Source organism: Thermobia domestica, chromosome 10 (genome assembly GCF_964235325.1).
Source record: "Thermobia domestica chromosome 10, izTheDome1.hap1.1, whole genome shotgun sequence".
In the NCBI taxonomy this organism is placed as follows: domain Eukaryota; kingdom Metazoa; phylum Arthropoda; class Insecta; order Zygentoma; family Lepismatidae; genus Thermobia; species Thermobia domestica.
In genome coordinates, this window is record NC_137463.1 from 117463021 (window position 1) to 117490976 (window position 27956).

A 27956-nucleotide genomic window follows, 5' to 3' on the forward strand; every position below is an offset into this window, starting at 1 on the left:
ATTTTGTGTAGCAAAGTGCGATCTGATAACACTTTCACGGTAGAATTAGACAAAGAATTGTAATATAAATTATTATAATATACATAGTAAAGACATCTTCGTTAATATTAGAAAAAAAATCGATATTTGGTAGCGTGTATATACATATCAAATCATTGCGTTCATTTCTAACCGCATTAAACATCTGAATAAATTCCTTTATCAGTCTTAAAGATTGATAGCGTTAGAAGGCGAAATCAGAATAGATTACATTAACACGTTGACAGACTTTCTAATGCTCCTATATTTCCTATATTTTAACGAAACCTCTTATATTTTTGTGGCATAGCTACTTCCGCGTATGAAAATAACATAAGGAAATAAGGTGTTGGGGGTTGGAGGGCCTTTTGTCTACACAGTAAGGTTGTTGAATGGAGACTTTTCTATGTTTCATCCTTTCCTACTTATTGTGTAAAGATAATTACACCAAACAATATACAGTTAGCGGAATAAAAAATAAACTAGTTTCGTTATATTCACTAAAAAGTTCTATGGAGTAGTGATGTTAAAAACTTGTAAATAATTTATTTAGGTGTATCAATACGTTTTGCACTAACTGTAGACAATATGTTACACATAGTCAAAATTTACCTTAAAGCGCCAGCTGCAGAATGTTTACATTTTAGATTTTTATTTTACATTTCAGATAGTTGTTCTAGGAAGGGTTGAACGGTATTTCTGCGTCTTCCCCGTAGCGTGAGCTACGTACGAAAACACTAAGAAGCTCGTATAAAATTTCGCAAGGAGAGATAACTACCCATTCAGTTATATTTAGAGTAGAATGTAATAATTGGTGTAATTTCCATGTTTTTTTTTTTTTTAAATTCATTTTATTTCTACCTATTGGATAATTGAAATGTTCCTCTTTCATAGCTTCACGATACCTCCTATATTTTTTGTCGTGATTTCCTACATATTTTTTTCATTAGCATTGGAAAGTCTGAAATTACTTCAATATGCATAATAAAATCGTGCTCGTTAATGTTAGAAGAAAAATCATCACATTCATTTGTAACCGCACAAAATATCTGAATAAATTTCTTCATCAGTTTTAAAGATTGATAACATTAGGAAGAGGTATTAAATGAGAATAGATTACATTAATATTTCGAGCAATGAAAATAGCTGTTTCTAACACTTGAAAGATATGGCAAATAAGTATACTACGACTTCAGACATTAACTGGAAATAACTGAAGTTCATTAAAAAAAATGTATACTTTTAAACCTAATTTCAGTCCTCCCATCAAGTCATAGTAGCTGTCAACTTTAGTGGAAGTGTCTGGTATCACGTTGTTGTACCTTGGCGCTACAAGTGGTAGCTCATTCCTGCCATCTACACATCTCCGAAACAGTAGCAAGGTCGTTCAGAGCAATAACCGCTGCTCTTTGTCTTTGACTAGGTACAAGCATTACTTTAAAGAAAAGGACACTCGGTCTGAAAATTATGCAGTTTCAACGGAACCTATATTGGGATGACGAGATGCAACATTAGATCAGATAAATAAAATACACTACAAATTCCAAAGAATAAAACAAAAGTAATTTGAGACATGTGTTGTTTCACAAACAGAATATTGCTTATTACGTATTTTGCATAAGTCGCTATCCCACACAGAAGTCAATGCAGATTTGAATTCTTTTTCTTGTTCACTGCCAAACCTATTAATAGCGATGAAGGTAATTAAATTAGGAACAGAATATAATTATAAATTTCTTTATCAAGAGACATTGGTACTGCGTTTTTATCACAGATTATTTTCTTTTTAGTAAGAAAAATAATATATGTCTGTAATGCACCGTTACAGATATAGTCGATTAACTTCACATTATTTGGCAAATTTTATAAAAGCTAATGTTTAATGAACGTGATGGAGAAAGTAGGAGTTCAACAACTTCACAGAAAATAAATTTTATCAGAGGCAAAAGCAATATCCTGTTTACCTGTTGCAATATCTTAAATTCCAATCACATCCTTCCTAAATGCTGTGAAGAGCATTAAAATTTAGAATTAACTTATGTAAGCATCGAAATGCTTAAAGGGCAATTCGATACTACGTTTCAATAGCCAGTTATCATCATCATGGTGCTTTTTATTAAGAAATTATGATACTTGTAGAACTACATGTTGTAATGAGTTTTAAAGGAAATGTTAATGTTCTTGAATCAGTACTATTCAATTTTTTTCAAAAACCAATCTTCCTCTTTTTACCATTTTCCGCAACAAACGAACCAACATTGCCTCTGTCGTATTAAATCATTTGACAAAAATATTTCTTATTCTGCGGTAAGGTGGCAGAGAAAATGCTTCTAAAATCATCAACTACGTAAACAAAGAAGACTACACGATTAATTAATCAGTTATACGTTCAAAATATGCATTCTTTGTATATTATAACGTATGTCAAATCTTTTAGCATTTATCTACAGAACACTTACATAATACCATTTTATACATATATATGAATGTAAAAAATGTTGGTATCGAGCCTCATATTCAGAAATTTATATATTCTGAGGCATATTTATATGTTGGAGAATCATAATGTTAGTGATTTTGTTTAGAATAGATAAATAATTTTACTATTATTATTTCTTTATGCAGGAGTTCCATGAACTAGGTTTAATTGGAACGGGCGAATTTGGAAGTGTGTATAAATGCATCAACAGACTAGATGGCTGCGTATATGCAGTGAAAAAGAGCATTAAACCCGTCGCTGGAAGTGCCAACGAGTAAGTAGATCTATTTTTTAATTCATTTGTGTGCAAAGTGTCATCAGAAGGAATTAGATCGATGAAATTCAATTGATACTGTTGTAAATAGTATATACTCTCTAAACATTTCTTTTTTCTTTCTGAATTGCTTTTGAACATCTCGAAAAGTCTAAATTAGATTATTACACATCTCCGTTTACCGGTGACAGTCACGTATTTCGTCTTTTGCTCCCGAGGAAATTCTGTTCCAGGATCTTCTAACTATTAACTCCCGTAATTCCCTTGTATAAAGTTCACTTCCATGCTTTTCTGTCGTCACACAGAGACCGTTGGATATCTAACCGCCAGGGTTGGCAAAAACCATGGTTTTTATTGAAAAAAAAAAAAAAAAAAAAAACGTTTTTTTTTTTGTTTAAACCAGGTTTATTTGGTTTAAATAATTTGCTCTATATATTCATATCATATATAGACAGAAATAAGTTTGTTCCGCCTTGATGTTATTATGCAACAGCCGGGTTATGCTGGAAGGGGTCACATAAGCTTAAAGTGGAATAAAAATTGCTTCTCGAGTTACATCCGAGAGAAATTGTCCTCCATTTGAACTCGGAACCAGGACTAATTAGCTACAAATGCGATACGTCTGCCGACTCACTCACGAAGGAATCCTGATAAAAATACGTTGTACAGATCTTTACATGCTTCTTAATGTAACTCTCAATAGTCATTTCAGAAGGACGAAAAGATAAACAGTTGCACAAGTGAAACCATTATACAGAATTACATATGGACAATTTCAAAGTACTACGGAGTACAGAAGAACTAATTAAGTTCAAGTTAGTTAACGACTTTTATTGGTCCAAATTAAAGAAATACAACGACTTAATTTGCATATCAGTAAGAAAAGTGAATAAATATACGAATTATTTGAGTCCACTTTGGCTCAGACTCTTTTATATATAGATAGATACCAAAGATACTTCTCATTTCACTAAATGCCTTTTGTGGGGTCTGTATGAAACCCCTCCACACACAAAAAAAGTACGGCATTTCGATGTATTTTATCAATAGTAAACATTGAAACGAAACAATATTTAGAATTTTTCTTTGATTGCAATTACATAACAATAATAACAACTACAAAAAAAAAATCACAAAACAAAAATTTATAAACTTATATAAAAAAAAGTTGCTTTTGTAGTATAATCTTTTTGAGTAATGAATGGGGAATTTAGGTCTGAATATAATACAAATAATTTGGTTTAAACCAGTTGGTTTTTTTGAAAAAAACAGCTGGTTTAAACCTTGATTTAAACCATGGTTTAAACCACCTTGGTTTAAACCAGCCAACCCTGCTAACCGCAGTAGTTTGAAGAATGCCTGTTCATGAAACCTTATTCTATATGTGGAAGAATCACCGGACGGTGATTTTCTCCTCTATGTTACTTTCGAAACGCTTTCTGCTCAGCCATTTTTTCAAGTCCAACTATACTCTGCTCAACTGAACACCACGTCACTGAATGTTCAGTGCTTTCCTAACCAAGATTATCCACGTGTTCTACTATTCTTTCGGTTGTATGAGATCTGGCATTATCAGGGAGAATGACTCTTGATATCAGCATCTCAGATCACTTTCGCTTGATTGCAGACTTGAAATGCATTAGATTCTCACAGTACCGCTGTGCATTGGCAGTTCTTTCTTCTAGGATTAGAATTAGATTTCTGGGCTTGCGGTATCTGTAGACATGCTAGCCCGTCACGTATGAGCGATGATGTTCCTCGGCAATCACACTGACCGTGAAATTTGGGAGCAAGAAAAGAAGCGGCCTGGGACTATTATGTTAGGAAATATCCTGGCATTTGTCTGGTGTGAATGAGGGAAACCTCACTCAGAGTGGCTGGCCAAAAAAGCTTTAACACTTTTTCGACCGAGGGTCTCCACCGACAATCGAACCAGGTACCGCTCGCATCAAAGGCAGTTCTTTCTTCAAGGAACTTCAGCAGGAGACATCTCATGTCCCAGAAGACGGTGAGGAGCACTTTGAACCATCTTGGATGGTGTGTAGTGGTAGATAAGACTCGTCTTCTGTGACAATTTGACGAAGGAACCAGTTGTCCTTTTGTATTTATCGCATCAGATTTTGTAGGGAGATGGCCATTCTAGTCGATTTTGATCAGGATAAACTGCCGAGGCACCCACTGCGCCAGCTGGCAATTTCATCGACAGTTAACTTCCTGTTCATAAGTTCATTCAGTTTATCAACGTTCTCCACTCTGCTGGATGTTGATGGCCGTCCTGCGCAATCTTCGCCAGTGACATTTTCATGTCTGCCTGCACCATTACTTTTACTCATTTTCACTGACAAGATTGGGGGCCATAGACATGTACGAGTTTCTAGATTTGTGGACGTGGTGTTCCAGGTGCCCTTTCATACTGCACCGTCGTCAAACCACTATGCCTCCACCACCTGTTGAAAGGAAAAGGTTAGTGGAAAGTTATCATTTAACATAAAATCTCCCATCCAGTGCACAAAAGAAAAATGTCAGATTTAGAAGAAAATTGAAGGAAATATCTACATTGAAAATGTCTTCGGACTTGTAAATATAGTGTGACTCAGAAAAGACATGAAGGCATAAGTTTTTCAATATCCATTTTTGATGTAGTCCTCGTCGTCACGTTAATAGAATTGAAGTGAATTGAAAATTAGGCCGAAGGAGGTGACTTGGTCTGTAGCCTGTAACTTACAGAACTTCCAGGTTGGAGGAGAGAAGACAACTCGGAAAAATTGGCTAGACTTGAAGCCGGAGTATAGATTTTGCATCAACTATTTACATGCTTAAGCTGTTCATTCAGTAACATGGCACGGCAATATTATATATATATATATATATATTATATATATATATATATATATATATATATATATAGATTACTTTGTAATCATGCAAATCTCGTTTGTAAAGTAATTACAATCTGCGTAATGGATTTACCAGATTTTTTTTATTAATCAAATTCTTGTTAAGTGTTGTTAGGATTTATTGTTTAACTGTGGAAAATGATGAGATCCAGGTGTATATTTCACGGGAAGAATTGAATGTTAGTCAGGTTCTGAAATATTATTGAATAGTTTTCACAACGATGTATTGATGTGTATAGTTAGAATAGGGGAGGCCAGGGTAATAAGAGAAAAAATATTCTTGCACTTGCATTGATTTCTTGAGGAACTAGAAAAAAATTATGTGATTGTACTAAAAAAATTAAGCCTGCTGGTATATTCACACATTTTTCCAGTTGCTTAAAAAAAGGGGGGGGATAATAAGAGACTCTCAGTAATCATACACATAGAATAGAAAATAAGTAGTGGTTTAAGGAAAAATCTTCAGACAATTCTGAACAATTTACTTTTTTCAGATCTGAAATATGTACATATGTTCCCGAAATATCAAGATTTAAAAAATGAAATTAAGTAGTTCGTTCGGAATATTTAGTTGCGTGAGTATTAAATATCAAAAACCATTGAAACAAAGTATAGTTGCGTTTTACGGAATCTAGCTACATCATGGATAAAACTCACACTACCAAATAAAAAAAGAATGCTGACAAGAAATTTTCTGGAGAATGTCGAAAATGAACTTAAAAAGTGCCTAAATTCTCAATGAAGAAAATTCACCGCATTTGAAAAATAGTTTTAGCTAACTTAATGGATTGAAAAGGCTATTAAATTGCAATCATACACGAAGAGAACATTGAAAAATGTTGTAAACATATTGTCCAAATTTTATGTAAAATGTAGCCTATGTAAAACTACATTTTCGAAAAATATGCAAGATGAATATTAAACCTTTTACTACGTACAGTCGAACGATCATATGAAAAATGTACAAAAGAGTTTGGAAATGTCATGCTAGCCTATGTAAAATCCAAGTTAACATTTAAAAACCTCATAAATGTAATTTAAATTTTAGTGTTACATAATTATAGCAGCTAGGCCTTATTCATTATCTTAGGCTGGACCACTTAAACAAACATAGGAAAAATGTATAGGTCAAAAAGAACTGTTGGCATATAGGCATGAGTTTAACAAATATTAAGAATAGTCCTACAAACACCTAGGCTTACCAAAAGAAGAGGAGTCATATTTAATCTTTCTGTTTTGGTTTCAAAAGTCCTTTTTCACTTTGCTATAAACACAACGAATTTTTTGGAGCTATCCTCTGGAAATCTGGAATGGCCCATTTCCATCCAGTTTGATAGGTCCATAAAACACGAATTTGGATGTCACTCTTTGAATGTCATCATAGGCAGGCCAATTGAAACCACTTAGTTCTTTTTTCAAAAATTTAATCTTGCAGGGTTCTTCATCTGGGAAAGCAATAACCCTCCCAATATACCAGTCATGATCGTAGTACACGGCGTAATACATTTCTAACTGTAAGCAAGATTCTGCTCTGGTTGGATCAATTTCTCCTGGCAAATTTTCGCCAGTTGATGATAAAATTAGTTGATCCAAAGCATATTCTCCACTGTCACTATCTATGCACAGACTCTAACTGAATTGCCAGAGTAGAAATTTTCCTATTTACTTTCTATATACAAAAAATAGCAGGTTATACTCGTCACATGCGCTAAATAAACATAAAGTTGATCTAGGGTAAGAAGAGACAGCTCTCTCTTATTACCCCTTCAAAATTTCTAAAAGGGGTAGTAAGAGACATGCCCTCAATTGAGCTGAAATGCAATGTTTCAGCAGTTTTCAAAATTTCACGTCAATCTTCATAATCTTAGTCGCAAAGTTACATAGCAGTCATTTCCACATTTGTTACTCACTTTTCACAATCAAATTTTATTTAAAACAGTCAAGAACTTCCATGATAAGTTCAAAGTGAAGGTATTTTCTTTTTTGATTTGATATTTAGGGTATTTTTTTGCCATGTCTCTTATAACCCCTGTCTCTTATTACCCTGCCTCCTCTATCAGTTTTTTGTTCCGATGTATAAGTTACGCCAGGTGACCAGAGTTCAATGCTTGTAAAATAAATATATGATTGCTACTGAAATAATTCTCCGATGTTAATGTAGACTGTTATCCTTTGATGCAATTACTAACGATTGACTAGTTATCTCATTTAATATGTAAGTACATCAGTGTCTCCTTTATTTTCTTGCTCATCGTAGCAATCAGAACACAAGTTGAATATAACATAATGCACTCACAGAATCCTGAAAGAAATATGCTAGAATTCATACTTCGCTATTCGTTTTCGTATTGGAATCTATTGATTGTTTAAATCTAAGCAAGCTAAACAACCCAGTAAACTTCGAATGTGCTTACCACACATTAAAAATAAAATTTTAATGTAAAACATCTTAACGTTGGACAGTTTTTCATGTATATAATACTAGCAAATACCCTCAGATAGTACTGTGGCCAATATTTGGTGTTACTCTTTCCACATCTTTCGTATAGAATTTGTCTGAACTTGAAGTCGTGCACGAAATTCGAATGCCTTGTAATGAACCACTCTCATCCCTTTTTCTTCTATTCTACTCAAATCACAAAGCGCTTAAATGCGTGTGTAATTAATTTAAATGAAAAGTTCAAATACCGAATTTCATGTCTCTAAGTATGAAGGCTTTCGACACATTATAAATTGCAGTTCCCACTCTTTTCGTCCTTTTTGGTTTAAATAAAAATAATAATAAATGAAGAAAGAAAAAATAAAACATTGAAACATGTGTTAATTATTTTAAATGAAAAGTCCAAATACCAGCTTTCATGTTTAGCTTAAGAGATTCCGTGCCATTCTTACGTTTATAGTTGCAGCCCGCAATCATTTTACTTTACATCTCTTCTCTTCTAGGTCAAATAAATAAATAAAGCCTAAACACATGTTTAATCTATTTATAATAATCTCAGTCTGTGTGTAACGCAGATTCCTAATATTTAAGAATTATGTTCGCTGCTTGCCTTTAAAGATAGATAGTAATGATTCTGAACATGAGCGCGTTTTGCTGTTTAGTATTAAGACAAGGGCAGTATAAAATTTAAATAAGATTGTAATTACCTGTCTAAAATCGACAAGTATTCAGTATCTAGCACAACATAATTTAGTAGCTAAGCAACATGAATACCATATAAGGTAGAAACTATTGTTATCGTCTCATTTAGGACTGTAATATTTAGCAAGCTTGTACCGTCAACTGACATTAAACATATTACCATTAACAGACCGTAACCATATTTAGATTTGAGTATTAATATTTGCGTAACCACAGATTAGTAATATAATAAATAAATAAATGTAAATAATTAGGACTTCCAAGTACATAATCACAATTTTAACCTATAGCATACAGCAAGCCAAAGGCTTGGAGGGAACAACTAGTTATTTTTATTGTAAAGTTTAAGTACCAAATTTCATACCTGTAACCTTAAAGGATTTGGAGATACGGACATCTTCCTCTAGCCGTTCCAAACTAAGGTGCCTTTGCCTTATATTGTATACTGTAAATATATTAAGAACTTGAAATCGCTTGGGACACCATTTAGTATTATTCAATTGAGTTAATTTTTCTCGTGTATTACTTTGGTCTTTATGGAACTATTGCAGGCGGTGAGCAAAAATAAACTCGGAAGTGGAAAATAAGGATTAGGATTAGCTTATATATATGGAAAAGAATATTTTTTTTATTGTTTGACCTACGTTACAACGTGTATAATAGGTAGCCATATTTCTTGTTGATGTATCAATACTATAAATGATTAATTAAATAATTTGTACTTAAAAATTAATATTCAAATTTATTGTACAGAATACTTATAGTTGTAAGGACGAGAATTAGTTTGTTTTTTTACTTCCATAGGAAGAATGCTCTGAATGAAGTTTATGCACATGCAGTGCTAGGGAAGCATCAACATGTCGTTCGCTACTATTCTGCTTGGGCAGAAGATAATCACATGATCATACAGAATGAGTTCTGCAATGGTGGTAGTCTAGCGGAAACGATTGAAGTTAATCGAAGATCAGGGCGCAATTTCACGGAGCCTGAACTGAAGCATATTCTTCTTCATGTAGCTGAAGGTTTGAGGTAAGTTCGATTATTCTCAATAGATAAAAACAACTTTCTGGCGTACAAAAGTCAACAAAAATAAATAAAAATACCTCAGTATGTTAATGTACAGTGTTTATTTTCTGTACCTACGTAACGTTATGTACAGATCAAGTCTAGTGGAAGTCTCAATGCTGACAGACACATCCTGTTTTCTTGTCCAAGTTGATAGACCTCTTGCATAGTGAACATCATGTCCACATGCAAAAGTAACAGTATTTTTTCATTCTCATAGTATCTTAATTTGGCTTTTGAGTTAGAGTGTATGTCGCAGTTTCAAAAATTCTTAGAAATCTACCCTAGAAGGTACTATAATTTTTCCTAGTTTAATAACAGTTTTGTTTTTCAATTTTTATTTTACTGTTATTGTGTCAACGTTTCTTATTTGTCGTCATATATGAGCCTATGATTAAGTCAGAATTTCTTCCATGATACTTCCAAATGCGTTACTGGTATGAACTAGTCGAGCATAGAAATTACGTGGGTAGGTACTGATTAGCAACAAATTTATTTCGTGTCGACAATAAAGACGAATGGAAAAAGTTGATATGCGTAGAATAATTCTGTAAATTGTCAAGTTACTCCGTGGAATTTTGCGGGCAGTCGTATTTTGACGATCACTGCTTTCTTTCTTAAGCTTGATAATAAATTTCTGATGATGTCAGTCACTCCTATAAGTCCTCGAAATACGCGGAACGTTTGAAAAATTCGATTAATTACTAGTGTACATTGTTTTTTGTTATTTTATTTTCTTATATTTGGTCTAGGAATTAATTCGTGCGGTTGGTACGCACACATTGAAGCTGTAGTACAAACACAAAATACATAAATACCTTAAGAAAAATATTGTCCATCGCTAGCCACCACTTTCGCCCATCTGTCATGCAATGTACGGATTCCGTGGCGAAAGAAGTCCTCATCCTTGGAAGCGATCCAGTCAGAGACCCATGTTTCGATATCTTCTGAAGAAGTAAACCGCTGTCCAATCAAATCGTTGTTCATGCAATCGAACAAGTAGTAGTCGGAAGGAGCAACGTCTGGTGAATACGGCGGGTGGGGTAAAACTTCCCATCCGACATTTTCTAAATAGGTTTTGACCGGTTTTGCGACATGTGGGCGAGCGTTATCATGTTGAACAATAAGTTTATCATGTCTGTTCTCCCATTCTGGTCGTGTTCTGGCCAGAGCTTGCTTCAAACGCATTAATTGTCGTCGATAACGTTCTCCATTCATAATTTCACCCGGTTGCAGCAGCTCATAGTACACCACACCTTTCATATCCCACCATATGCACAGCATAACCTTTGCACAGTGAATATCTCGTTTTGGTTGTGATGGACCTGGTTCACCTGGTTTCACCCAGGCCTTTTTTCGTTTAGGGTTCTCGTAATGGATCCACTTCCCATCACCCGTAATAATTCGATGCAGAAACCCCTTTCTGCTCTGTCGTTGAAGCAGCAATTCGCAAATGGTTTTTCGTCTTTCAACGTCTCTGTCTTTCAATTCATGTGGAACCCAATGTGACATCTTTTGAATCATTCCCATGGCTTTCAAGCGTTTGGAGACTTGTTTGATCAACGCCTAATGCTGCTGCAAGTTGTTCCTGCGTCTGACACGAATCCTGCTCGAGCAATGCTGTCAATTCTTCGTCTTGAAATTTTTTTGGCTGTCCAGCTCGCTCTTGGTCTGCCAAGCCGAAATCACCACTTCTAAACCGTGCAAACCACTTCTGACACGTTCGCTCAGCTAGAGCATGGTCACCATACACTTCCACCAAAATACGATGACTTTCAGTCGCACTTTTCTGCATGTTAAAGTAATGCAGCAGGACACCCCGCAAAAACACTTTATCAGGCACAAATTGCGCCATGTTCACTTAACTACAAACTGGTGTTGTTGACGCTTTAATCCACTGCCCTATACTACGAACGATACGCGATGACAGGGGTTTGCAACACATGTGTAGATACACGGAACTGTGGGACGCTCCGTTCGTTGCGCCATCTCTTGTCCACCCGCACGAATTAATTCCTAGACCAAATAAGATAAGATGTGCTGAAATGTAGGAGAAAAACTAGTGGTTGGTTGGATTGGATTTTAGTGTACCTTTCTGTATCGAGGCTATATAAAACGTGGACCTACAACTTAACGTAATCCGAGGGAGAAAGATTAATATTTAGAAATGTATGTATGGAAAATAGAGAAAACTTATTATTTTTGTGCAGAATGTTTTCTATAGGTGTCCGTTTAGTAACTTCATAGAATACTAAGTTAGGCTAGGAATCTGTTCTGGCTTTCCGGGCCTGTGCACTAACTTGTGGTACTCAGTCCTCCCAGGCAAGTCACCTATTCATACTTTCACTCTTGAAGTCTGTGTTCCGAATCATTCTAGGAACTGTAAGAGGAACATCTGCTTATCATGTGAGAAGATGTCATAAATACTGAACAAATTATTAGGTAGAATGCCAGAACTTCTTCTTATTTTCATTTTCTTTCTTATTGCGAGGGACTTATGTGTACCTGCGTGTTTTACATATCAATAGAAGCTTCTTGTTAGTACATTCAGAAAATAAAAGTACATAATTAAACTTTTGTCTGAACATTTTTGAGAACAGTTAAACACAGCCATCTTCTGTGTTACATTCTTAGAAATAAACAAAGAAGAAATATCCAGCCGTTTGCCATTTTTGATGTGCTCTTAATATTTCCAAAGAAAGACAAAATAATGGTAAAGTAAGGAAAACATAGTGGTTTAATGCGTCTCAGAAGTGTTAATGACGTTCCGAAAGTACTTGTATGTGGCGGCTACATATACTATGTGATCAAAAGTATCCGGACACCCCCCAAAACATACGTTTTTCATATTGGGTGCATTGTGCTGCCACCTACTGCCAGGTACTCATTATCAGCGACCTAAGTAGTCATTAGACATCGTGAGAAAGCAGAATAGGGCGCTCCGCGGAACTCACGGACTTCGAACGGGGTTAGGTGATTGGGTGTCACTTGTGTCAGAAGTCTGTACGCGAGATTTCCACACTCCTAAACATCCCTAGATCCACTGTGTCTGATGTGATAGTGAAGTGGAAACGTGAAGGGACACGTACAGCACAAAAGCGTACAGGCCGACCTCGTTTGTTGACTGACAGAGATCGCCGACAGTTGAAGAGAGTCGTAAAGTGTAATAGACACACATCTTTCCAGACCATCATACAGGAATTCCAAACTGCATCAGGATCCACCCCAAGTACTATAGCAGTTAGGCGTGAGGTGAGAAAACTTGGATTTCATGGTCGAGCAGCTGCTCGTAAGCCACACATCACGCATTTAAATGCCAAACGACGCCTCGCTTGGTGTAAGGAGTGTAAACATTGGACGATTGAACAGTGGAAAAACGTTGTGTGAAGTGACGAATCATGGTACAGAATGTGGCGATCCGATGGCAGGGTGTGGGTATGGCGAATGCCCGGTGAACGTCATCTGTCAGCGTGTGTAGTGCCAACAGTAAAATTCGGAGGTGATGGTGTTATGGTGAAGGTTTTCAAAACATCCCTGTAATGGACTGGCCTGCACAGAGTCCTGACTTGAATCCTATAGAAAACCTTTGGGATGTTTTGAAACGCCGACTTCGTGCCAGGCCTCACCGACCTACATCGATACCTCTCCTCAGTGCAGCACTCTGTGAAGAATGGGCTGCCGTTCCCCAAAAAATCTTCCAGCACCTGATTGAAGGTATGCCTGCGAGAGTGGAAGCTGTCATCAAGGCTAAGGGTGGGCCAACACCATATTGAATTCCTGCAGTACCGATGGAGGGCGCCACGAACTTGTAAGTCATTTTCAGCCAGGTGTCCGGATATTTCTGATCACATAGTGTATGTATGTAAGTATAAAAGTTGTATATATGTGTTATATAAAGCCATGGGAAACCCCAATGTAATATTTTAAATAGACATATTTCAACAAACTGCTGCAGTAGTACGTAGTATTCATTTCGTGCAATGCAGGGTACTAGAGATCAAATTACATAATTTTGTATTAGACTCCCAAATTATGTTAAGCATAACTGTGAAAAGCCCTGTAGAATGATTCTGTCGACCGACATCAGACCAAAAACAGTAAAAGATAGCGAAAAGTGTTTTTCTGATACGGATTCTGCATGTCAAGATTCAAGAATAGGTTCTGTCTCTGCCTTAAACATTCAGTGGTAGAGAGCTTTCCCACGATTTCATGGTTAGCATACGTATCTTCGGTGCGAGAGCCCCGGATTCCATTCGCGGTAGGACCTCAAGCTGTAAGCGTACGTCTGATATAGCCTCAGTGGTAAAGTAGACGTTGAATTCCTTAACAACGAACGCAAGTGGTAATTGAATCACTTTCCTTTTTAATATCGGATATTCATAGAGCAGAATCGGTAAGAGATAGCTAGAAATAGTTTTTGATATGAATTCATGTCTCAAGATTTAGGTTTCATCTCCGGTCTTATACCTCTATTAATGGCAGGAGTGATAAACCTTTCACTTTCGGTTTCAGTGTTGGATTCCCTGTAGTTTGGAAGTGGATGGTAGTTTCAAAATGTGAAATGAAACTCATTTGTTTACATCGAATTCGAATAGCAACAGGCATTTGCGAAGGAAGGGTCGATATAAAAAGAGATGTATACTTCTCTTTGCGTACTGATGTATGTTTTTTTTTTCTCTCTCTCTTTTCAGATATATTCATTCGATGCAGTTAGTTCATATGGATATTAAGCCGGGGAATATTTTCATATCACGAGAGAAGCGTCATGTTGTAAGTTATGACTCTGCCGACGACGGCTTCGAGGAGGATGATTCAAATGAAGAAGAAATAACGTACAAAATAGGTTTGTTGCTTTGCTTGCTTATTCTTTAATACAGTTTGTTCTTGATGCTTGAAGAGACAATATTAAATGGAAGCAACTGGTAGAATGATGGAGTTGTAGGGAACTGTAGAATATAGTACTCATAGAATGTGACCAAGAGTCTGTTCTCTGCTTACAGTTCTTTTTATACGCATGCCGATGTTTATGAATAATAGAGATATTGAATTTTAGTGGAGCAAAATGCTAGTGAATGCTTTATTTCCGTCGTAATTGGCATACGGAAACCATCCGTTGCGAGACATGTGTTTACGAAAAAATCCTTCCTGTTAACTATTTAACTATTCGACTTCGTATATATGGTAGTAAAGCATCAAGAGAATGTTTAAAATATAGCAGTAAAGAAAATGCTTGCACATTTTTATTAAATGTGTCACAATAACTATCTGTAATATGCCGCAACATTTAACAAAGTGAAAAGTTTTAATAGGAAACTCATGCTAAAGTGGGATGGGGAGGGGGGGATAGGAGTGAGAATTCGTGGACTTCTCCATTCTTCTTTCATTGGTGACTGAAGAAGTGAGGAGGAGCAATCGAAAACTTTTCGCGTTTGTTAAATGTTGGGCCATTTACGGGTTGGTTAGTGCTTAGAATAAATTTATTTTAGGTATATACGTGATGTATTAGTTACAAAAAATAAACTTATAATTGTGCCCTTTAATAATGAGTCATTTGAAGGATAGTAAAGTTGCTGTTTCCTAGGCTTCTCGGTCTGCCATAGTTCACTTTTTCTTGTAAATTTTCTTATTGCATTAATCTTGCATTTACAACAACTGCCAACTGACATTTATTGTAATGTGTACTGAAGTAATTTCGGCCAATGAAAGAATGTTTCATCTGACGTCATCTAAATAAGAATATAAATCTTGTGCACATATCAATGTAGTTGAATTTTTATTTTTGAAAGTTTTATTTAAAATTTATTAATTTTTGTATGCTTTAACATTTACTGGAATATTTATTGCAGGAGATTTAGGTCATGTGACGTCAATTACTAATCCACAAGTGGAAGAAGGTGATTGTCGATATTTGCCGACAGAGATTCTTCAAGAGAACTTCGACCATTTGCCGAAAGCTGATATATTTGCTTTAGGTAAGTTGTCCCTTTGCTTGATAGATACTTAAAATGTGTTTCTCTATTCCATGGAGAGGAAAAGGCGAAGTTCAAATTATTGAGAGCAAATTTGCAGAACAAAAACTTAGTATTCCAGTTAAGTATCGACAGTATATGTATAACAATACTTAACCACTGTTGTTATATTTTTGAAATGCTGTTTTAGTTCTTGAAGGTAAAAATAATCAGTATAATTACATAAATCTGGATGTAGGAGTAGCAGAGATTCTAATTCTTACTTTTCACGTATTCTAGCCAATTGCACTACTAGAGCAAGAACTCTGTAGATTACCACAGCTCTCACTCCTTTACTCTATCGATAAAGTAATTATATGAATGAAGGGAAGCTCATCATTGTTATCCCATCATTCATTCAAAATGACTGGAGAAATAGAGACAGTCTTTAGCAGAGTTGTGAAAGATTTTTTTTTTTTTTTTTTTTTTTAAGTGGGTTTTATTGGGGAAATTTGGTTTTATTAAATTTTGTACGTACATTTAAAGCCGTATTCCTGCTTAAAGTACCACTTAAGCAGTCATGTTTTGTTGTATACATTTGCAGTGAAAGTATGGAGTTTCCTTGTTCTACAAAAGGAATCCGGGAAGACATATTAGCATTTCATGGGACACACTTGACAATTAGTACTCGCTTGTATTCCGATTCCTAGAAATGAGGAGGTAGACAGTTTTGTAGAATAACAAAGAGGTGGGCATTTCTTTATAATATAGAATAGGAATAAAATCCCCCAATTACATTCAGAGCTAGCCGTCCTCACTCAAGATCTCATTCACTTTTCTTAAAACATGCCAGGCAAATACTAGGATGGTGTCTCAAATGAGGAGCCAGATATCAAAGAAAGCGGCTTTATTAATTCTTTTGACACAAACGCTGTCATGCACATATATAATCAATTATCATCCCGTAGAACATATATTCTGGCTTCAAAGTGTTTTCTGTCCAGGGGGTATAGCGTTATAACAAAATATGCGTTTTCCGCTCTTCCGTTCAACGATAAAGGATGACACCTCTTCAAGTGTGGGGTTGAAACGAAGCCGCGTGTTTTGGGGTAGCGTAGGAACATTTCTGCCTTTGCTTTGCAAATGTGGAAGGAAAAGGAAGTTATCAATACTATTTCCCGGTACTTTAGACCTACAGTTCATGCACATGTATTAAGAAATGAACATTATAGCATTTTCCTCTTCTTCCTCTGTCTCCATTCCCCTCCTTACATACATAAAAATTTTATACGGCGTAGCTCTGAGCCAAACAAGGAAAATGAGTGTTGTTTTAGCTGCTATTTATGTGGGTTTGCTGTATTTTTATTAGCAAATGGTAATTGGGTGGTGTAATTTGAGTGTAATAGGCTACGTAGTATATTAGAAAGATAAGAATGTTATTACTGGGTTCGATTCTCCAAAAGTTTCTCATTTTATTGTCAGACAGGATTGAGAATTTTATTTTCCCTCGTAACTGTTTTAGATATCGCAACGAAACTTGGCATACGTATTACGTACAGGCCACGATATTTTTGAACCTAGATTATATTCAGGTCTCTCCTGAGACTGCTCCAGAGGGTACCTAATTCTCAATAATAATAATAAATAAGAATTTAGAGGGAAATTTCCATATTTATCCCAAATTTCCCTTTTCACTACATTATGAACACATACACATGATGACACTTGTAAATTTGTGTCATTCTGAAGAGAATGAATAACGTACCAGCCATGAAGCACTAACTACTTAACCGAAAGTCAACATTTCTCTTAAAAAGACGTAAGAATCTAAAAGGATTACCGCATTTTAAAAATAATAAGTTTTTTTGAACAACTGAAATGTTGGATTATTTATAATAAAACAATATATAATTTATTAGGATATTGTTTGTTTTGTTGATAAATAAAATTAGTATTTGTAAAACTTCAATTGTTTACGACAATATTTGTCCCCCACATATTCATTAACTCTCGTAGATTCATCATTCACATTATTGTGATATTCGGCAATGCTTTCGAATGTGACGTATTGTATCATGCTGCTGCTGATTACATTTTAGTATAATTAAAATTTGTATAGACAACGGAGCTTCGCTAGTTAATTGTACTGTTAGGAATTGAAATGTGGAGTTCGTGCATCAAAGGCGAGTTGCTACTCATTTTGTCTGTTTAGAACCTTGATTTAATAACATATATATGAAGATCTCTGTGGATTCTTAAGAAAGAGCATATCATCTGTTCCATACCTACCTACCGAAACATCCAAAATAGCAGTTCTAAATACTGAAGTTTTAGCGAAGAATTTCTCGGTGCGAACCTTTTATCATATTGCGTTGTTTGAAGACCTACATTGAACAATATTCCATTATCTGTAATGAATACTGTATTTCTACAATTTATTCGCAATTAATATAAAAATAACAAGGCTTAAATAAAGAATAATAAGAGTATTACTCTAACAACCATAATTATTTCTTCTAGTGAGGGGAAGTTATCAAAATGTAGTTCTTAAATTAACATAATAATAAAGAAACATACTGAGAATAGTAATAAATTATCGCAGAAACGTCTGCATTTAGAATTACTGTTTTAGATGCTTCGGTAAGCACGTAAACTTTTGTTACTCTTAAATATGCATTTTATCAGTTCATTAAATATTTCTCATTTCTTTGTTTCAAAGTTGAAAGTGTAAGGAACGCGTGTTCTGAGACTTCCAATGTTTAATTCAACACAACGTAAACACCCCTATATGAGATCGTTGCTATTACGTCCTTTTGGCGTAATCGGTTAACCACTACAGCTAATAGCAGTGTTTTAAAATTTAACATTCATTGTACTCTAGTGAGGTTGAAACTAATGTTTAATTCCTAAGGCATGTAACTATCTGATAACACAGTGAAAACTAATGGTAATATTACATTCTTTTAGGACTGACTATTTATGAAGCAGGAGGTGGAGGCCCTTTACCCAAGAATGGAACAGAGTGGCATCAGATCAGAAATGGAGAGCTGAAAGAGCTTACCCATTACAGCAGAGATTTAAACGAGCTTTTAAAAGTAAGAATTTATTCACTTCTTTATGCATATTCAGAAGCGTTAGTTTTTATTTCCACATGGTCATATCGTTAAACAACCATTCACCATCCCATTTAATAGTAATTTATTTTGATAATTTGATTTGCATATTATACTTATTTTTGGGCTACTGGTAACATTTTTAAGTTGTTATTATTTCTGAAAAGAATGCTTTATTGTTAATATCCAGCTATGTATATGTACGCATACATTAGTCAATTTGTTTTCTTCGAAATAGATATCATTGGTGTTGTTGAATTCATTAATAGTTCAAGAGCATTATGTATACAGTCTTATAATACAAAGTTTTATGTATTAAGTTGTTGTGACTTACGAACCAGCTTTTTCTGATGTTCACAATAGTGTGCAGATATTCACTGTTTACGGAAATTTGTTGATAGCATTATGTGATACAATCGAAAGGTTGAAAACGAAAACTATATTTTCAGCATTATGATAATATAGAAAGAAAAGTCGCATTTTTCTCAGCTTACACCGTTTCGGGAAATATAGAAGACTTCCCCAAGATTGATAGTTACTATCCAGAGATATAACCGGGATAGGGCAGTAAGTCGGGAAAGGGTCCACTTATCCTATCGTGATCCAGAGTATCAAGCACCGTGAAAGTGCTGTCATCCTCGTGAACCACCAGGACACTTCCATCCTTTGTGTGCGCTGTAAGGTCGCAGGACATGAGAACGACCAGCTCAGCTCGTGTCGAGCAGACCAGATACCTCTAGATACTTTCTAAAACTGAGGATTTGATATACTCTTAACACCATAGGTGGAAAGAATGAAAAAGTAAAGAAAATTGAAGTTAAACATTTAAGTCGTAGTCTGTGAATGGCAAATGAAAGTAGGTATTTATTACATGAGATGTATTTATATAGCAGGAGTAATTTTTACTGTTACCATATAATACTACTAATTATGTAGAGTGATTCCATTTCAAATCGTCCAGGGTGGTCCACATGACTGCCTCCGATTTTTTAAAATAAGAAACTACATACAAAATTATTAGACCCATACTTTTTCTTTCTGCTAAAAAAAAAATTTCTTCGATATACAGCCTTCCAAAATGGCCGCCCTCCTCTCGGATTGCTCGAAAAACTGAAAAACATGTTAAATTAAAAATTTTATTGTAGAGAAACGAGTGTACTTAGTAACATAATCTCAATAGCAGGAAGAGTATGACGTTGTTTGTTTCGGTGGAGGGCCAAAATTCGTCTATTGGTCCAATAGGAATCGCGCAATTTACTCGCAATGTTGCCAACTTCGGTGAAATTTTTGCTAACTTCAAACATTTTTTTTCTGTCCTCACGAGCAATATCAATCATCGGCTTCTAGCATCGAAATCTATTTCATAAGGTCTCTTGAAAATGTAAAGGACTTACGTTTCTGATTAATACATCCCACGTTATAGCATGATGAAAAGCTGAAAATTTCATTAAGACGCTTGGACGCCATTTTCTCAAAAACCCCACCTTTTAAAAATCTGATTTTTTTTTTTTTTTTACATGTATTGGAGAAGTACCTAAGTATTTAACATCCGTTAACCGTTCATGCGGCTGTAGCCCCTAACATTCGCAATTAATTATTGAAATTTTGATTTTTGTTCTTGCAATGTAAAAATTTCCTATGGGCATTTATGGGAAAGGGAGTATGAAAGTTTTGAGAGATGAATCCTGACATCAAATCCAGTAGAAAAGTTCCTATAAACATGAGTCGAATTTCGCTTCGTTTTCGAGTTATCGGGACCCAAAATCGGCTCGGGACAATAGAAAATAAAATATATATTTCGTGTTAAAGCAGAAACTGTGTGTTAAAGCTTTGATAAAGTTCAGAAAATTGATTTGTATCTATAAGATAATTTTTACGTGCGTTGCAATTCGGTTGGCAGTGTTGCCAACTTGGTAGAACTTTTATTTATTTCCATATGACACTACGTGGATTTTATTTGATATTTGGTATTCATTAATGATTGCAAACATCACATGAAGCACAATTTTCTCCACATCATCACAGTTTTCGAAAACTTACATGTATTTCATTAAAAGGTTTTATCTCGTGCGTTATTGATAGTTCGTGTGATTCGGTATCGTGAACATCGTCCTAGTGTTCTCTGAAACCATGAAAATTGTTTACACTGGTAGCATGACATTGTAGTGCACTAGTTAAGTGTTTGTGTGAATAACAATGGGGAAGTCCTATTACAATAAGGACCGTATTAAATGTGTTGATTATGCTAAAAGCCGTAAGAGGATTGTGCACAGAAAGAATTCTAGACAAAAAAATTATCTTGCGGTAAAATATATGGATTGCGTACAGCGTGTCAGCTATTAGGGGAGGATGATTATTTCTGTCCTGCACACAAGGCGATTTGAAAGGTAGTATGAAAAATTATGGAAGTCTAGGATTCATCGATAACGGCCGTTTTAATGGAGACACATTCATGTTTAGCATGTTAACTGGTTAATGGATTCCAAATCTGCATTCAGAGGAACAAATTCTTTATCTTGCTGGTGCATAATTTCATATTTACATCCTCTTTCGTGGTCACCAATATCTCACACACATTCACGTTATTCACGGTAAATATTCAAAGCACCCTTTACACAAATAATCATCCTCTCCTAATACTACGTTTTTGCAGACGCGTTGTACGCAATACATATATTTTACCGCAAGAGAAAATGTTTGTCAAGAATTCTTTCTGTACACAATTATCTTATGCTTTTTAGAACCATCAACACATTTAATACGGTCCTTACTGTAATAGGACTTCCCCATTGTTGTTCACACAAACACTGTAACTAGTGCACTACAATGTTATGTTACCAGTGAAAACAATTTTCATGGTTCCAGAGAACACTAGGACGATGCTCACGACACCAAATCTCGTAATAAACTGTTTCATGGTTGCAGCAGAACTTCTTGAACAAGTTCGAACTTGATGCGTGGAGTTGTGAGAGGTTTTACAATAATAAAAAAAATATTTCTTCTTCTTCTTCTTCTTCTTCTTCTTCTTCTTCTTATTATTATTATTATTATTATTATTATTATTATTATTATTATTATTATTATTATTATTATTATTATTATTATTACAACTTACACAGACGTAATTTTTATTCGACATTTTGGTTTTACTAATTATGGCAAACATCAAGTGAAATTCACACTTAATGTTGTAAACTATCAATAACGCACGAGATACACCTTTTAATGAAATACATTTAAGTTTTCGAAAACTGTGGTGATGTGGGGAAAATTGTGCTTCATGTGATGTTTGCAATCATTAATGAATACCAAATATCAAATAAAAACCACGTAGTGTCATTTGGAAACAACCAAGTTGGCAACACTGCCAACCGAATTGCAACGCACGTAAAAAATATTATATTGATACAAATCAACTTTCTGAACTTCATCATAACTTTAGCACATAGTTATGATTTAACACGAAATTTATATTCCATTGACGCGAGCCGATTTTGGGTCCCGAGTTGGAAACCCTGTAACTCGAAAACGAAGCGAAATTCGACTCATAGGAAATTTTCTACTGGATTTGATGTCAGGATTCATCTCTCAAAATTTTCATACTCCCTTTCAAATCGCCTTGTGTATAGGACCTAAGTGCCCATAGGAAATATGTACATTGCAAGCACAAAAATCAAAATTTCAATAATTAATTGCGAATGTTAGGGGCTGCAGCCGCATGAACGGTTAACGGGTTTTAAATGCTTAGGTACTTCTCCAATACATGTAAAAAATTCAGATTTTTAAAGGAGGGGTTTTTGAGAAAATGCCGTCCAAACATGGCGTCTTACTGAAATTTTCAGCTTTTCATCATGCTATAACGTGGGATGTAATAATCAGAAACGTAAGTCCTTTACATTTTCAAGAGACCTTATGGAGTAGATTTCGATGCTAGAAACAGTTGGTTTGATATTGCTCGTGAGGACAGAAAAAAAATGTTTGAAGTTAGCAAAAATTTCACCGAAGTTGGCAACATTGCGAGTAAATTGCGCGATTCCTATTAGACGTATTTTGGCCCTCCACCGAAACATACAACTTTATACTCTTCCTGCTATTGTGATTATGTTACTAAGTGCATTCGTTTCTCTACAACAAAACTTTTAATTTAACATGTTTTTCAGTTTTTCGAGCAATCCGAGGGGAGGGCGGCCATTTTGGAAGACTGTATATCGAAGGAAATTTTTTTTAGCAAAAAAAAAAGTCTAATAATATTGCATGTAAATCTCATAAAAAAATAAAAATAAATGAAATCTGAGACTATAATGGAGCCTGGATGATTTGAAATGGAATTGGTCTGTAGATAATTACAGTAGAAATACATACAGGGTGTTCATTTATTATGTAGCCAAAATCCACTGGTGAAATCCTCACACATAAACAATAAAAAAAAAAAAGTCCATATGAACATAAGACGAAAAACGCGTCGTTTCAAAGTTACGAGATGCCGAAATCGAGAAAATTGTAACTTTTAGGCTGTCTAGCTCGAAAACTATGAGAGATATCAAAGGCGGTTAAAGAAATATTAGAGGAACTAGTACACGGTCTATCTAAATAACCATGTTTCAGAGTTGGGTTGTACCGGCACACATGATTTTAGAGAGAGGGAAGGAAGAGCGGGACCTATACCGCAGCTCCCTCTCTAAAATCCGTTGCGCCGATACGTCCCAACTCTGAAACTTGGTTATTTAGATAGACAGTGTACTAGTTCCTCTACTATTTCTTTAACCCCTTTGATATCTCTCATAGTTTTCGAGCTAGGCAGCGTCAAAGTTCAACTTTTCTCAATTTCGGCATCTCGTAACTTTGAAACGACGCGCTTATCGTCTTATGTTCATATGGACTTTTTTATTGTTTAGGTGTGAGGATTTCACCAGTAAATTTTGGCTACATAATAAACGAACATACTGTATACTATCGTATGATAGTTTTTGCTTCAAAATACGATTATTTTTTGAACTTGACACTTTTCAGTTGAACCAATGTTGTCCAATACCAATATGTCCCCCTTGTCTGCAAGTTCTTCAACGATGATACTAAGTGTCCAAAGTCTGCTCTTAGTTATCTTTTCAACATTTCGCTTGTTGAGTGTCTATAGCAATATGATTCACTCTGTTCCAACGTGTACAGAGCGATTGTGCCACTTATTTATGTGGTGCCCATAGCATTTCGCCGAAAGCCTGCTGACGATTCGATTGCTTTCTATTAAGTACTACCAAGCTTTTGACAAAACTTGATGTAACTGCTACTGGAGTCGTTCCTTCATTTTGTGGGAAATAAAAATCCGACGGAGTTCATTACAACCATTCATTTACAACCCATTGCCAATTACTGATACAATCTTCCTAAGAAAATAAATCACGCATGGTATGGAGGTGTTCTGTATCTTCCTACCAGAGGACATCGTTTTATTTCTTTCTATGGGGATGAAAAGTTGAGTATTCGTGTAATTGACCACTTAACCTTGGTGGTGGTGCGTAAGAGCATGAACAAAAATCATTGAATCAAGATATTTCCATATTGCTTTTTCTTTTGAATCAATTCATAATCGCATGAGAGCCTTTGTCAACACAGAGCTTTAACGGCAAGAAAAATATATATATATATATATGTACATTATAAATTCAGTGCTTTTGAAAGATAGATAAATTGGTGATCTCTCTAACTTGTTCGAGAAAATGAATACTTTTCAAATATCCTTCAGAGAACTGAGTACTCATTTTATGCTGAGCCTAATATTTGTAAATTTATATTCCGGTAAGGTGTTTGTTATTTTTCAACCAGGAACAGTTTTAGTTAGATTTACGTATTTGAATCAGCACGGTGATTTTTCTGAAAGGGCTATTTTCTACCTGTGCGATAATATATATATATATATATATATATATATATATATATATATATTCAGTAAGTTACAGAAATTTGTCATACGTAAGTCTGGGTAAGAAAAGGTAATATTTTTTTCTTTCTTTACAGCAAATGATCCATCCAAATCCTGAAATGAGACCATCGGCATCTCAACTTGTGCAGCATCGCGTGCTTTGTCCTTTTGGGAATAAAACGAAAGACCAGCTCCGCCGAGAGCTAAATGCTGAGAAATTAAAGAACGAGATTTTGTCGCAGCAGCTACAAGAAGCAGCCAAATGTTTGCAATCGTTTGCACCCAACCTTCTCCACACTCCTGCGAGTGAGAAACATCCTAGAATGACTAGGCTAATTGGGAAGAAAGTGAATCGTAGTCATAGCGCTACTAATTTATAGGATAGATTGAACTCTTCCATAGGTCATGGTAGATGCTTTTGTAAATGTTTTTCACTTGTTGCCTTGTGTTGACTGATAGTGCGTATTAATTGTGGAGTAAGAGAGAAGTTGGGAGAGCGTGTAAATGTTATGAAATGTACCTGTATGAGTGTATGTACGTTTATTATTATGATGATGATGATTGTGGTTGTACTTGAAGTGGATTGTATGTGTGGTTGTACTTGGAGTGGATTGTGTGTATGTTCTTGTGTGAAAGAAAGAATTGCTGAGAGTTTTGCTAACTTGTGATACAGTATGGTCTTTCATTTTTTTTTAAAATCTCATTCCATTGTTCCTTGTTCAGTTATTTTAAGAAATGTACCTCATGTATACGATTGAGTCGTTAGGATTGCAGTTTTATCAGATTTCTTGGCGTAGTATCCGTTTTGTGTAGATAATTAGAGGCTCTTTGATGCGATTTTGAAAGTTACCTATCCGGAGCTTGTTCTTTTATCTGTCTCACCCCTCGTATTCGTGTCACAAATTTGGCCGAATAAAATTTTAAAGAAGGGTTTTTCTTTATTTTTTAAAAAAAAAAAAAAAAAGTAAAGAGAAGGACTTGTGGAAGACATTTTATGAGTACTTTGCTTCAGTAGTCAGCAGAGTGTAGATGCCAGTTCGGTATTAACAGAGATTATCAGTCTTCCGAGTTTTTTTTTTATTTGTTTCTTAAAGGAATCATATTTATATCTGTAAAGAAAGGAAATTTTAAAAATCTGTAATGTGAAATATAAGGATTTATATATATATATCTATTTTTATATGAGAATATATGAAAGTATTTTGCATGAAGGAAGACTGAGCTAAAAAAAAATTAAAAAATACATTCCAGTGTATCATAGTATGATACATTTTCTATTAAATAGTATGTATTTACCTAGTCGTAGGCTTCATAGGTTCACACACTAATAAATTGTTTAATAGGGCATGTAAATTATTTTGTGATATATATATTTTTAATTTTTATCTATAGTTCCAATGATGCTATTGTGTATATCTTACCATCATTTAAATGATCCAAGTCCGCAGTTGTATAAAGAATCTCGTATTCTGCTTGTATTTCTAATGGGTATAGGACAGATCTGATTTAAAAGCTACTTCATTGTTACAAAAAGTGCCTTAATAAAGATTGACGTAAATTTTATATATATACTTTTCTTTTAACAAATAACACGAGTAAAATATAAGTACCTCAGTTTGTTATAAACGTATTACTTCTGTGTAGTCTCAGAAGTTAACGTGACATAGTATCTATAAAAGTATGCAGATGTCTTAGATGGTTTATTGTTGCAGCGAAACATATTCTTCAAATTGAAGATAAAAGAGATCAAAGTAGATTTGCCATTTATTTTTTCAAATTTTTAAAATATCGGGAAAAAAATATTCCTCCTTCAGGCGCAATGCAATTAGTCACATGTACGGGCGCAATGTGTCTGTTAGGCGCATATAAATACTATATCCATGAAAATATTTGTTCCAGATACTGAGTCAAACTGCTAATATGCAAGTACCAGTTAGTAATTACAGACTTAGGTTTTTTTTTTTTTTTTTTTTTTTTTTTTTTCACAAGTGAGTCCAGCTCCGCCAATCAGATTTATGATATCCGAAATTAAATCAGTGGTATGCCTGTCAGATCTGTGTCGAACGGAAAATTAAAATTGCAATCAGATTCTTAGAAAAAACTATGGTGGAGTTTCATTATATTGAAAACGTTGCTGTTCGTTCTTTAATTTGATCACTGGTCTCTTATTACTTCATTCAGCAGCCAATGAAGCATGGTTAGAAGTTTTGGAGCCCTTTATTTTAATTTGGCTTTGATGCAATATAATTTTTTAAATAATAATAATAATAAAAATCATGTATTTTCATTATAGCTTTGGAAATATTAGAGGTATTATTAAAGCAAAACTGACCAAAACATTATTTTAATAGGCTTTGTGTAACAGTTTCGGCAATGTAACATCGCTTTCATCAGATACATTACGAAAGATCAATCCAAGAATAGAGCGTGTCTTAAAAGTGAACATGTCGTGTTTTCACTTTCTCTTTATATTGTTTATCCTTGAATTAATCTTTCATAATGCGTCCGATGAAGGCGATGTTATACTACCGAAACTATTACACAAAAATTATTGATATATATGTTCAGTACTTAGACCAGTTTTCTTTTATTAATACTAAAAAAGAAAGGAAAAAAGTAATATTCAGCTGTTTATTTCAACCAACTCCTAAATCACAAACACAATGCGTTTGCTGAGTTCTCTACACTCATTTCAGAATCTAAATATACTCAATCACAAACCGTAAAGATATCAGGATCAGTGACTTTAATCTCTGGCTTCAATTATATCATTAACCCGAGAAAGCCCACGCTTAACCTTATGACGCCAACCTTTCAAAGATTACGTTAATGCCAACCTGGGGTCCGTGCGGACCCCAACCAATTATTAGCTTTTTGTTATATTGTTAAATAGTGTTCCTTAGTTTTATTTAATATAATATAGTAAAAATACACACACACACACATAATATATATATATGTGTGTAGTATATTTACTATAAGAGTATACTAAACGTAAACCGTTTTTTATTTTACTGCTTAGAGATAGTTTTTCACACATTGTGGAACATTTGTGTACTACGATACACTCTGCAGAAATTTTCTATATACTGCATTTTCTTTA

General features: G+C 34.7%; 1 protein-coding gene across 1 annotated transcript in view; it reads left to right on the forward strand.

The window, feature by feature from the left end:
- Positions 1 to 26416, forward strand: part of LOC145662676 (wee1-like protein kinase 1-A) — a 40919-nt gene extending 14503 nt beyond the window's left edge. The window contains exons 3-8 of the mRNA XM_081728493.1: positions 2644 to 2771; positions 9615 to 9839; positions 14567 to 14718; positions 15722 to 15847; positions 18791 to 18918; positions 24949 to 26416. Of these exons, the coding sequence (XP_081584619.1) occupies positions 2644 to 2771; positions 9615 to 9839; positions 14567 to 14718; positions 15722 to 15847; positions 18791 to 18918; positions 24949 to 25233 (1044 nt within the window). The 3' untranslated portion in view covers positions 25234 to 26416. The remainder of the gene's footprint in view (positions 1 to 2643; positions 2772 to 9614; positions 9840 to 14566; positions 14719 to 15721; positions 15848 to 18790; positions 18919 to 24948) is intronic.
- Positions 26417 to 27956: the final 1540 nt, after the last annotated feature.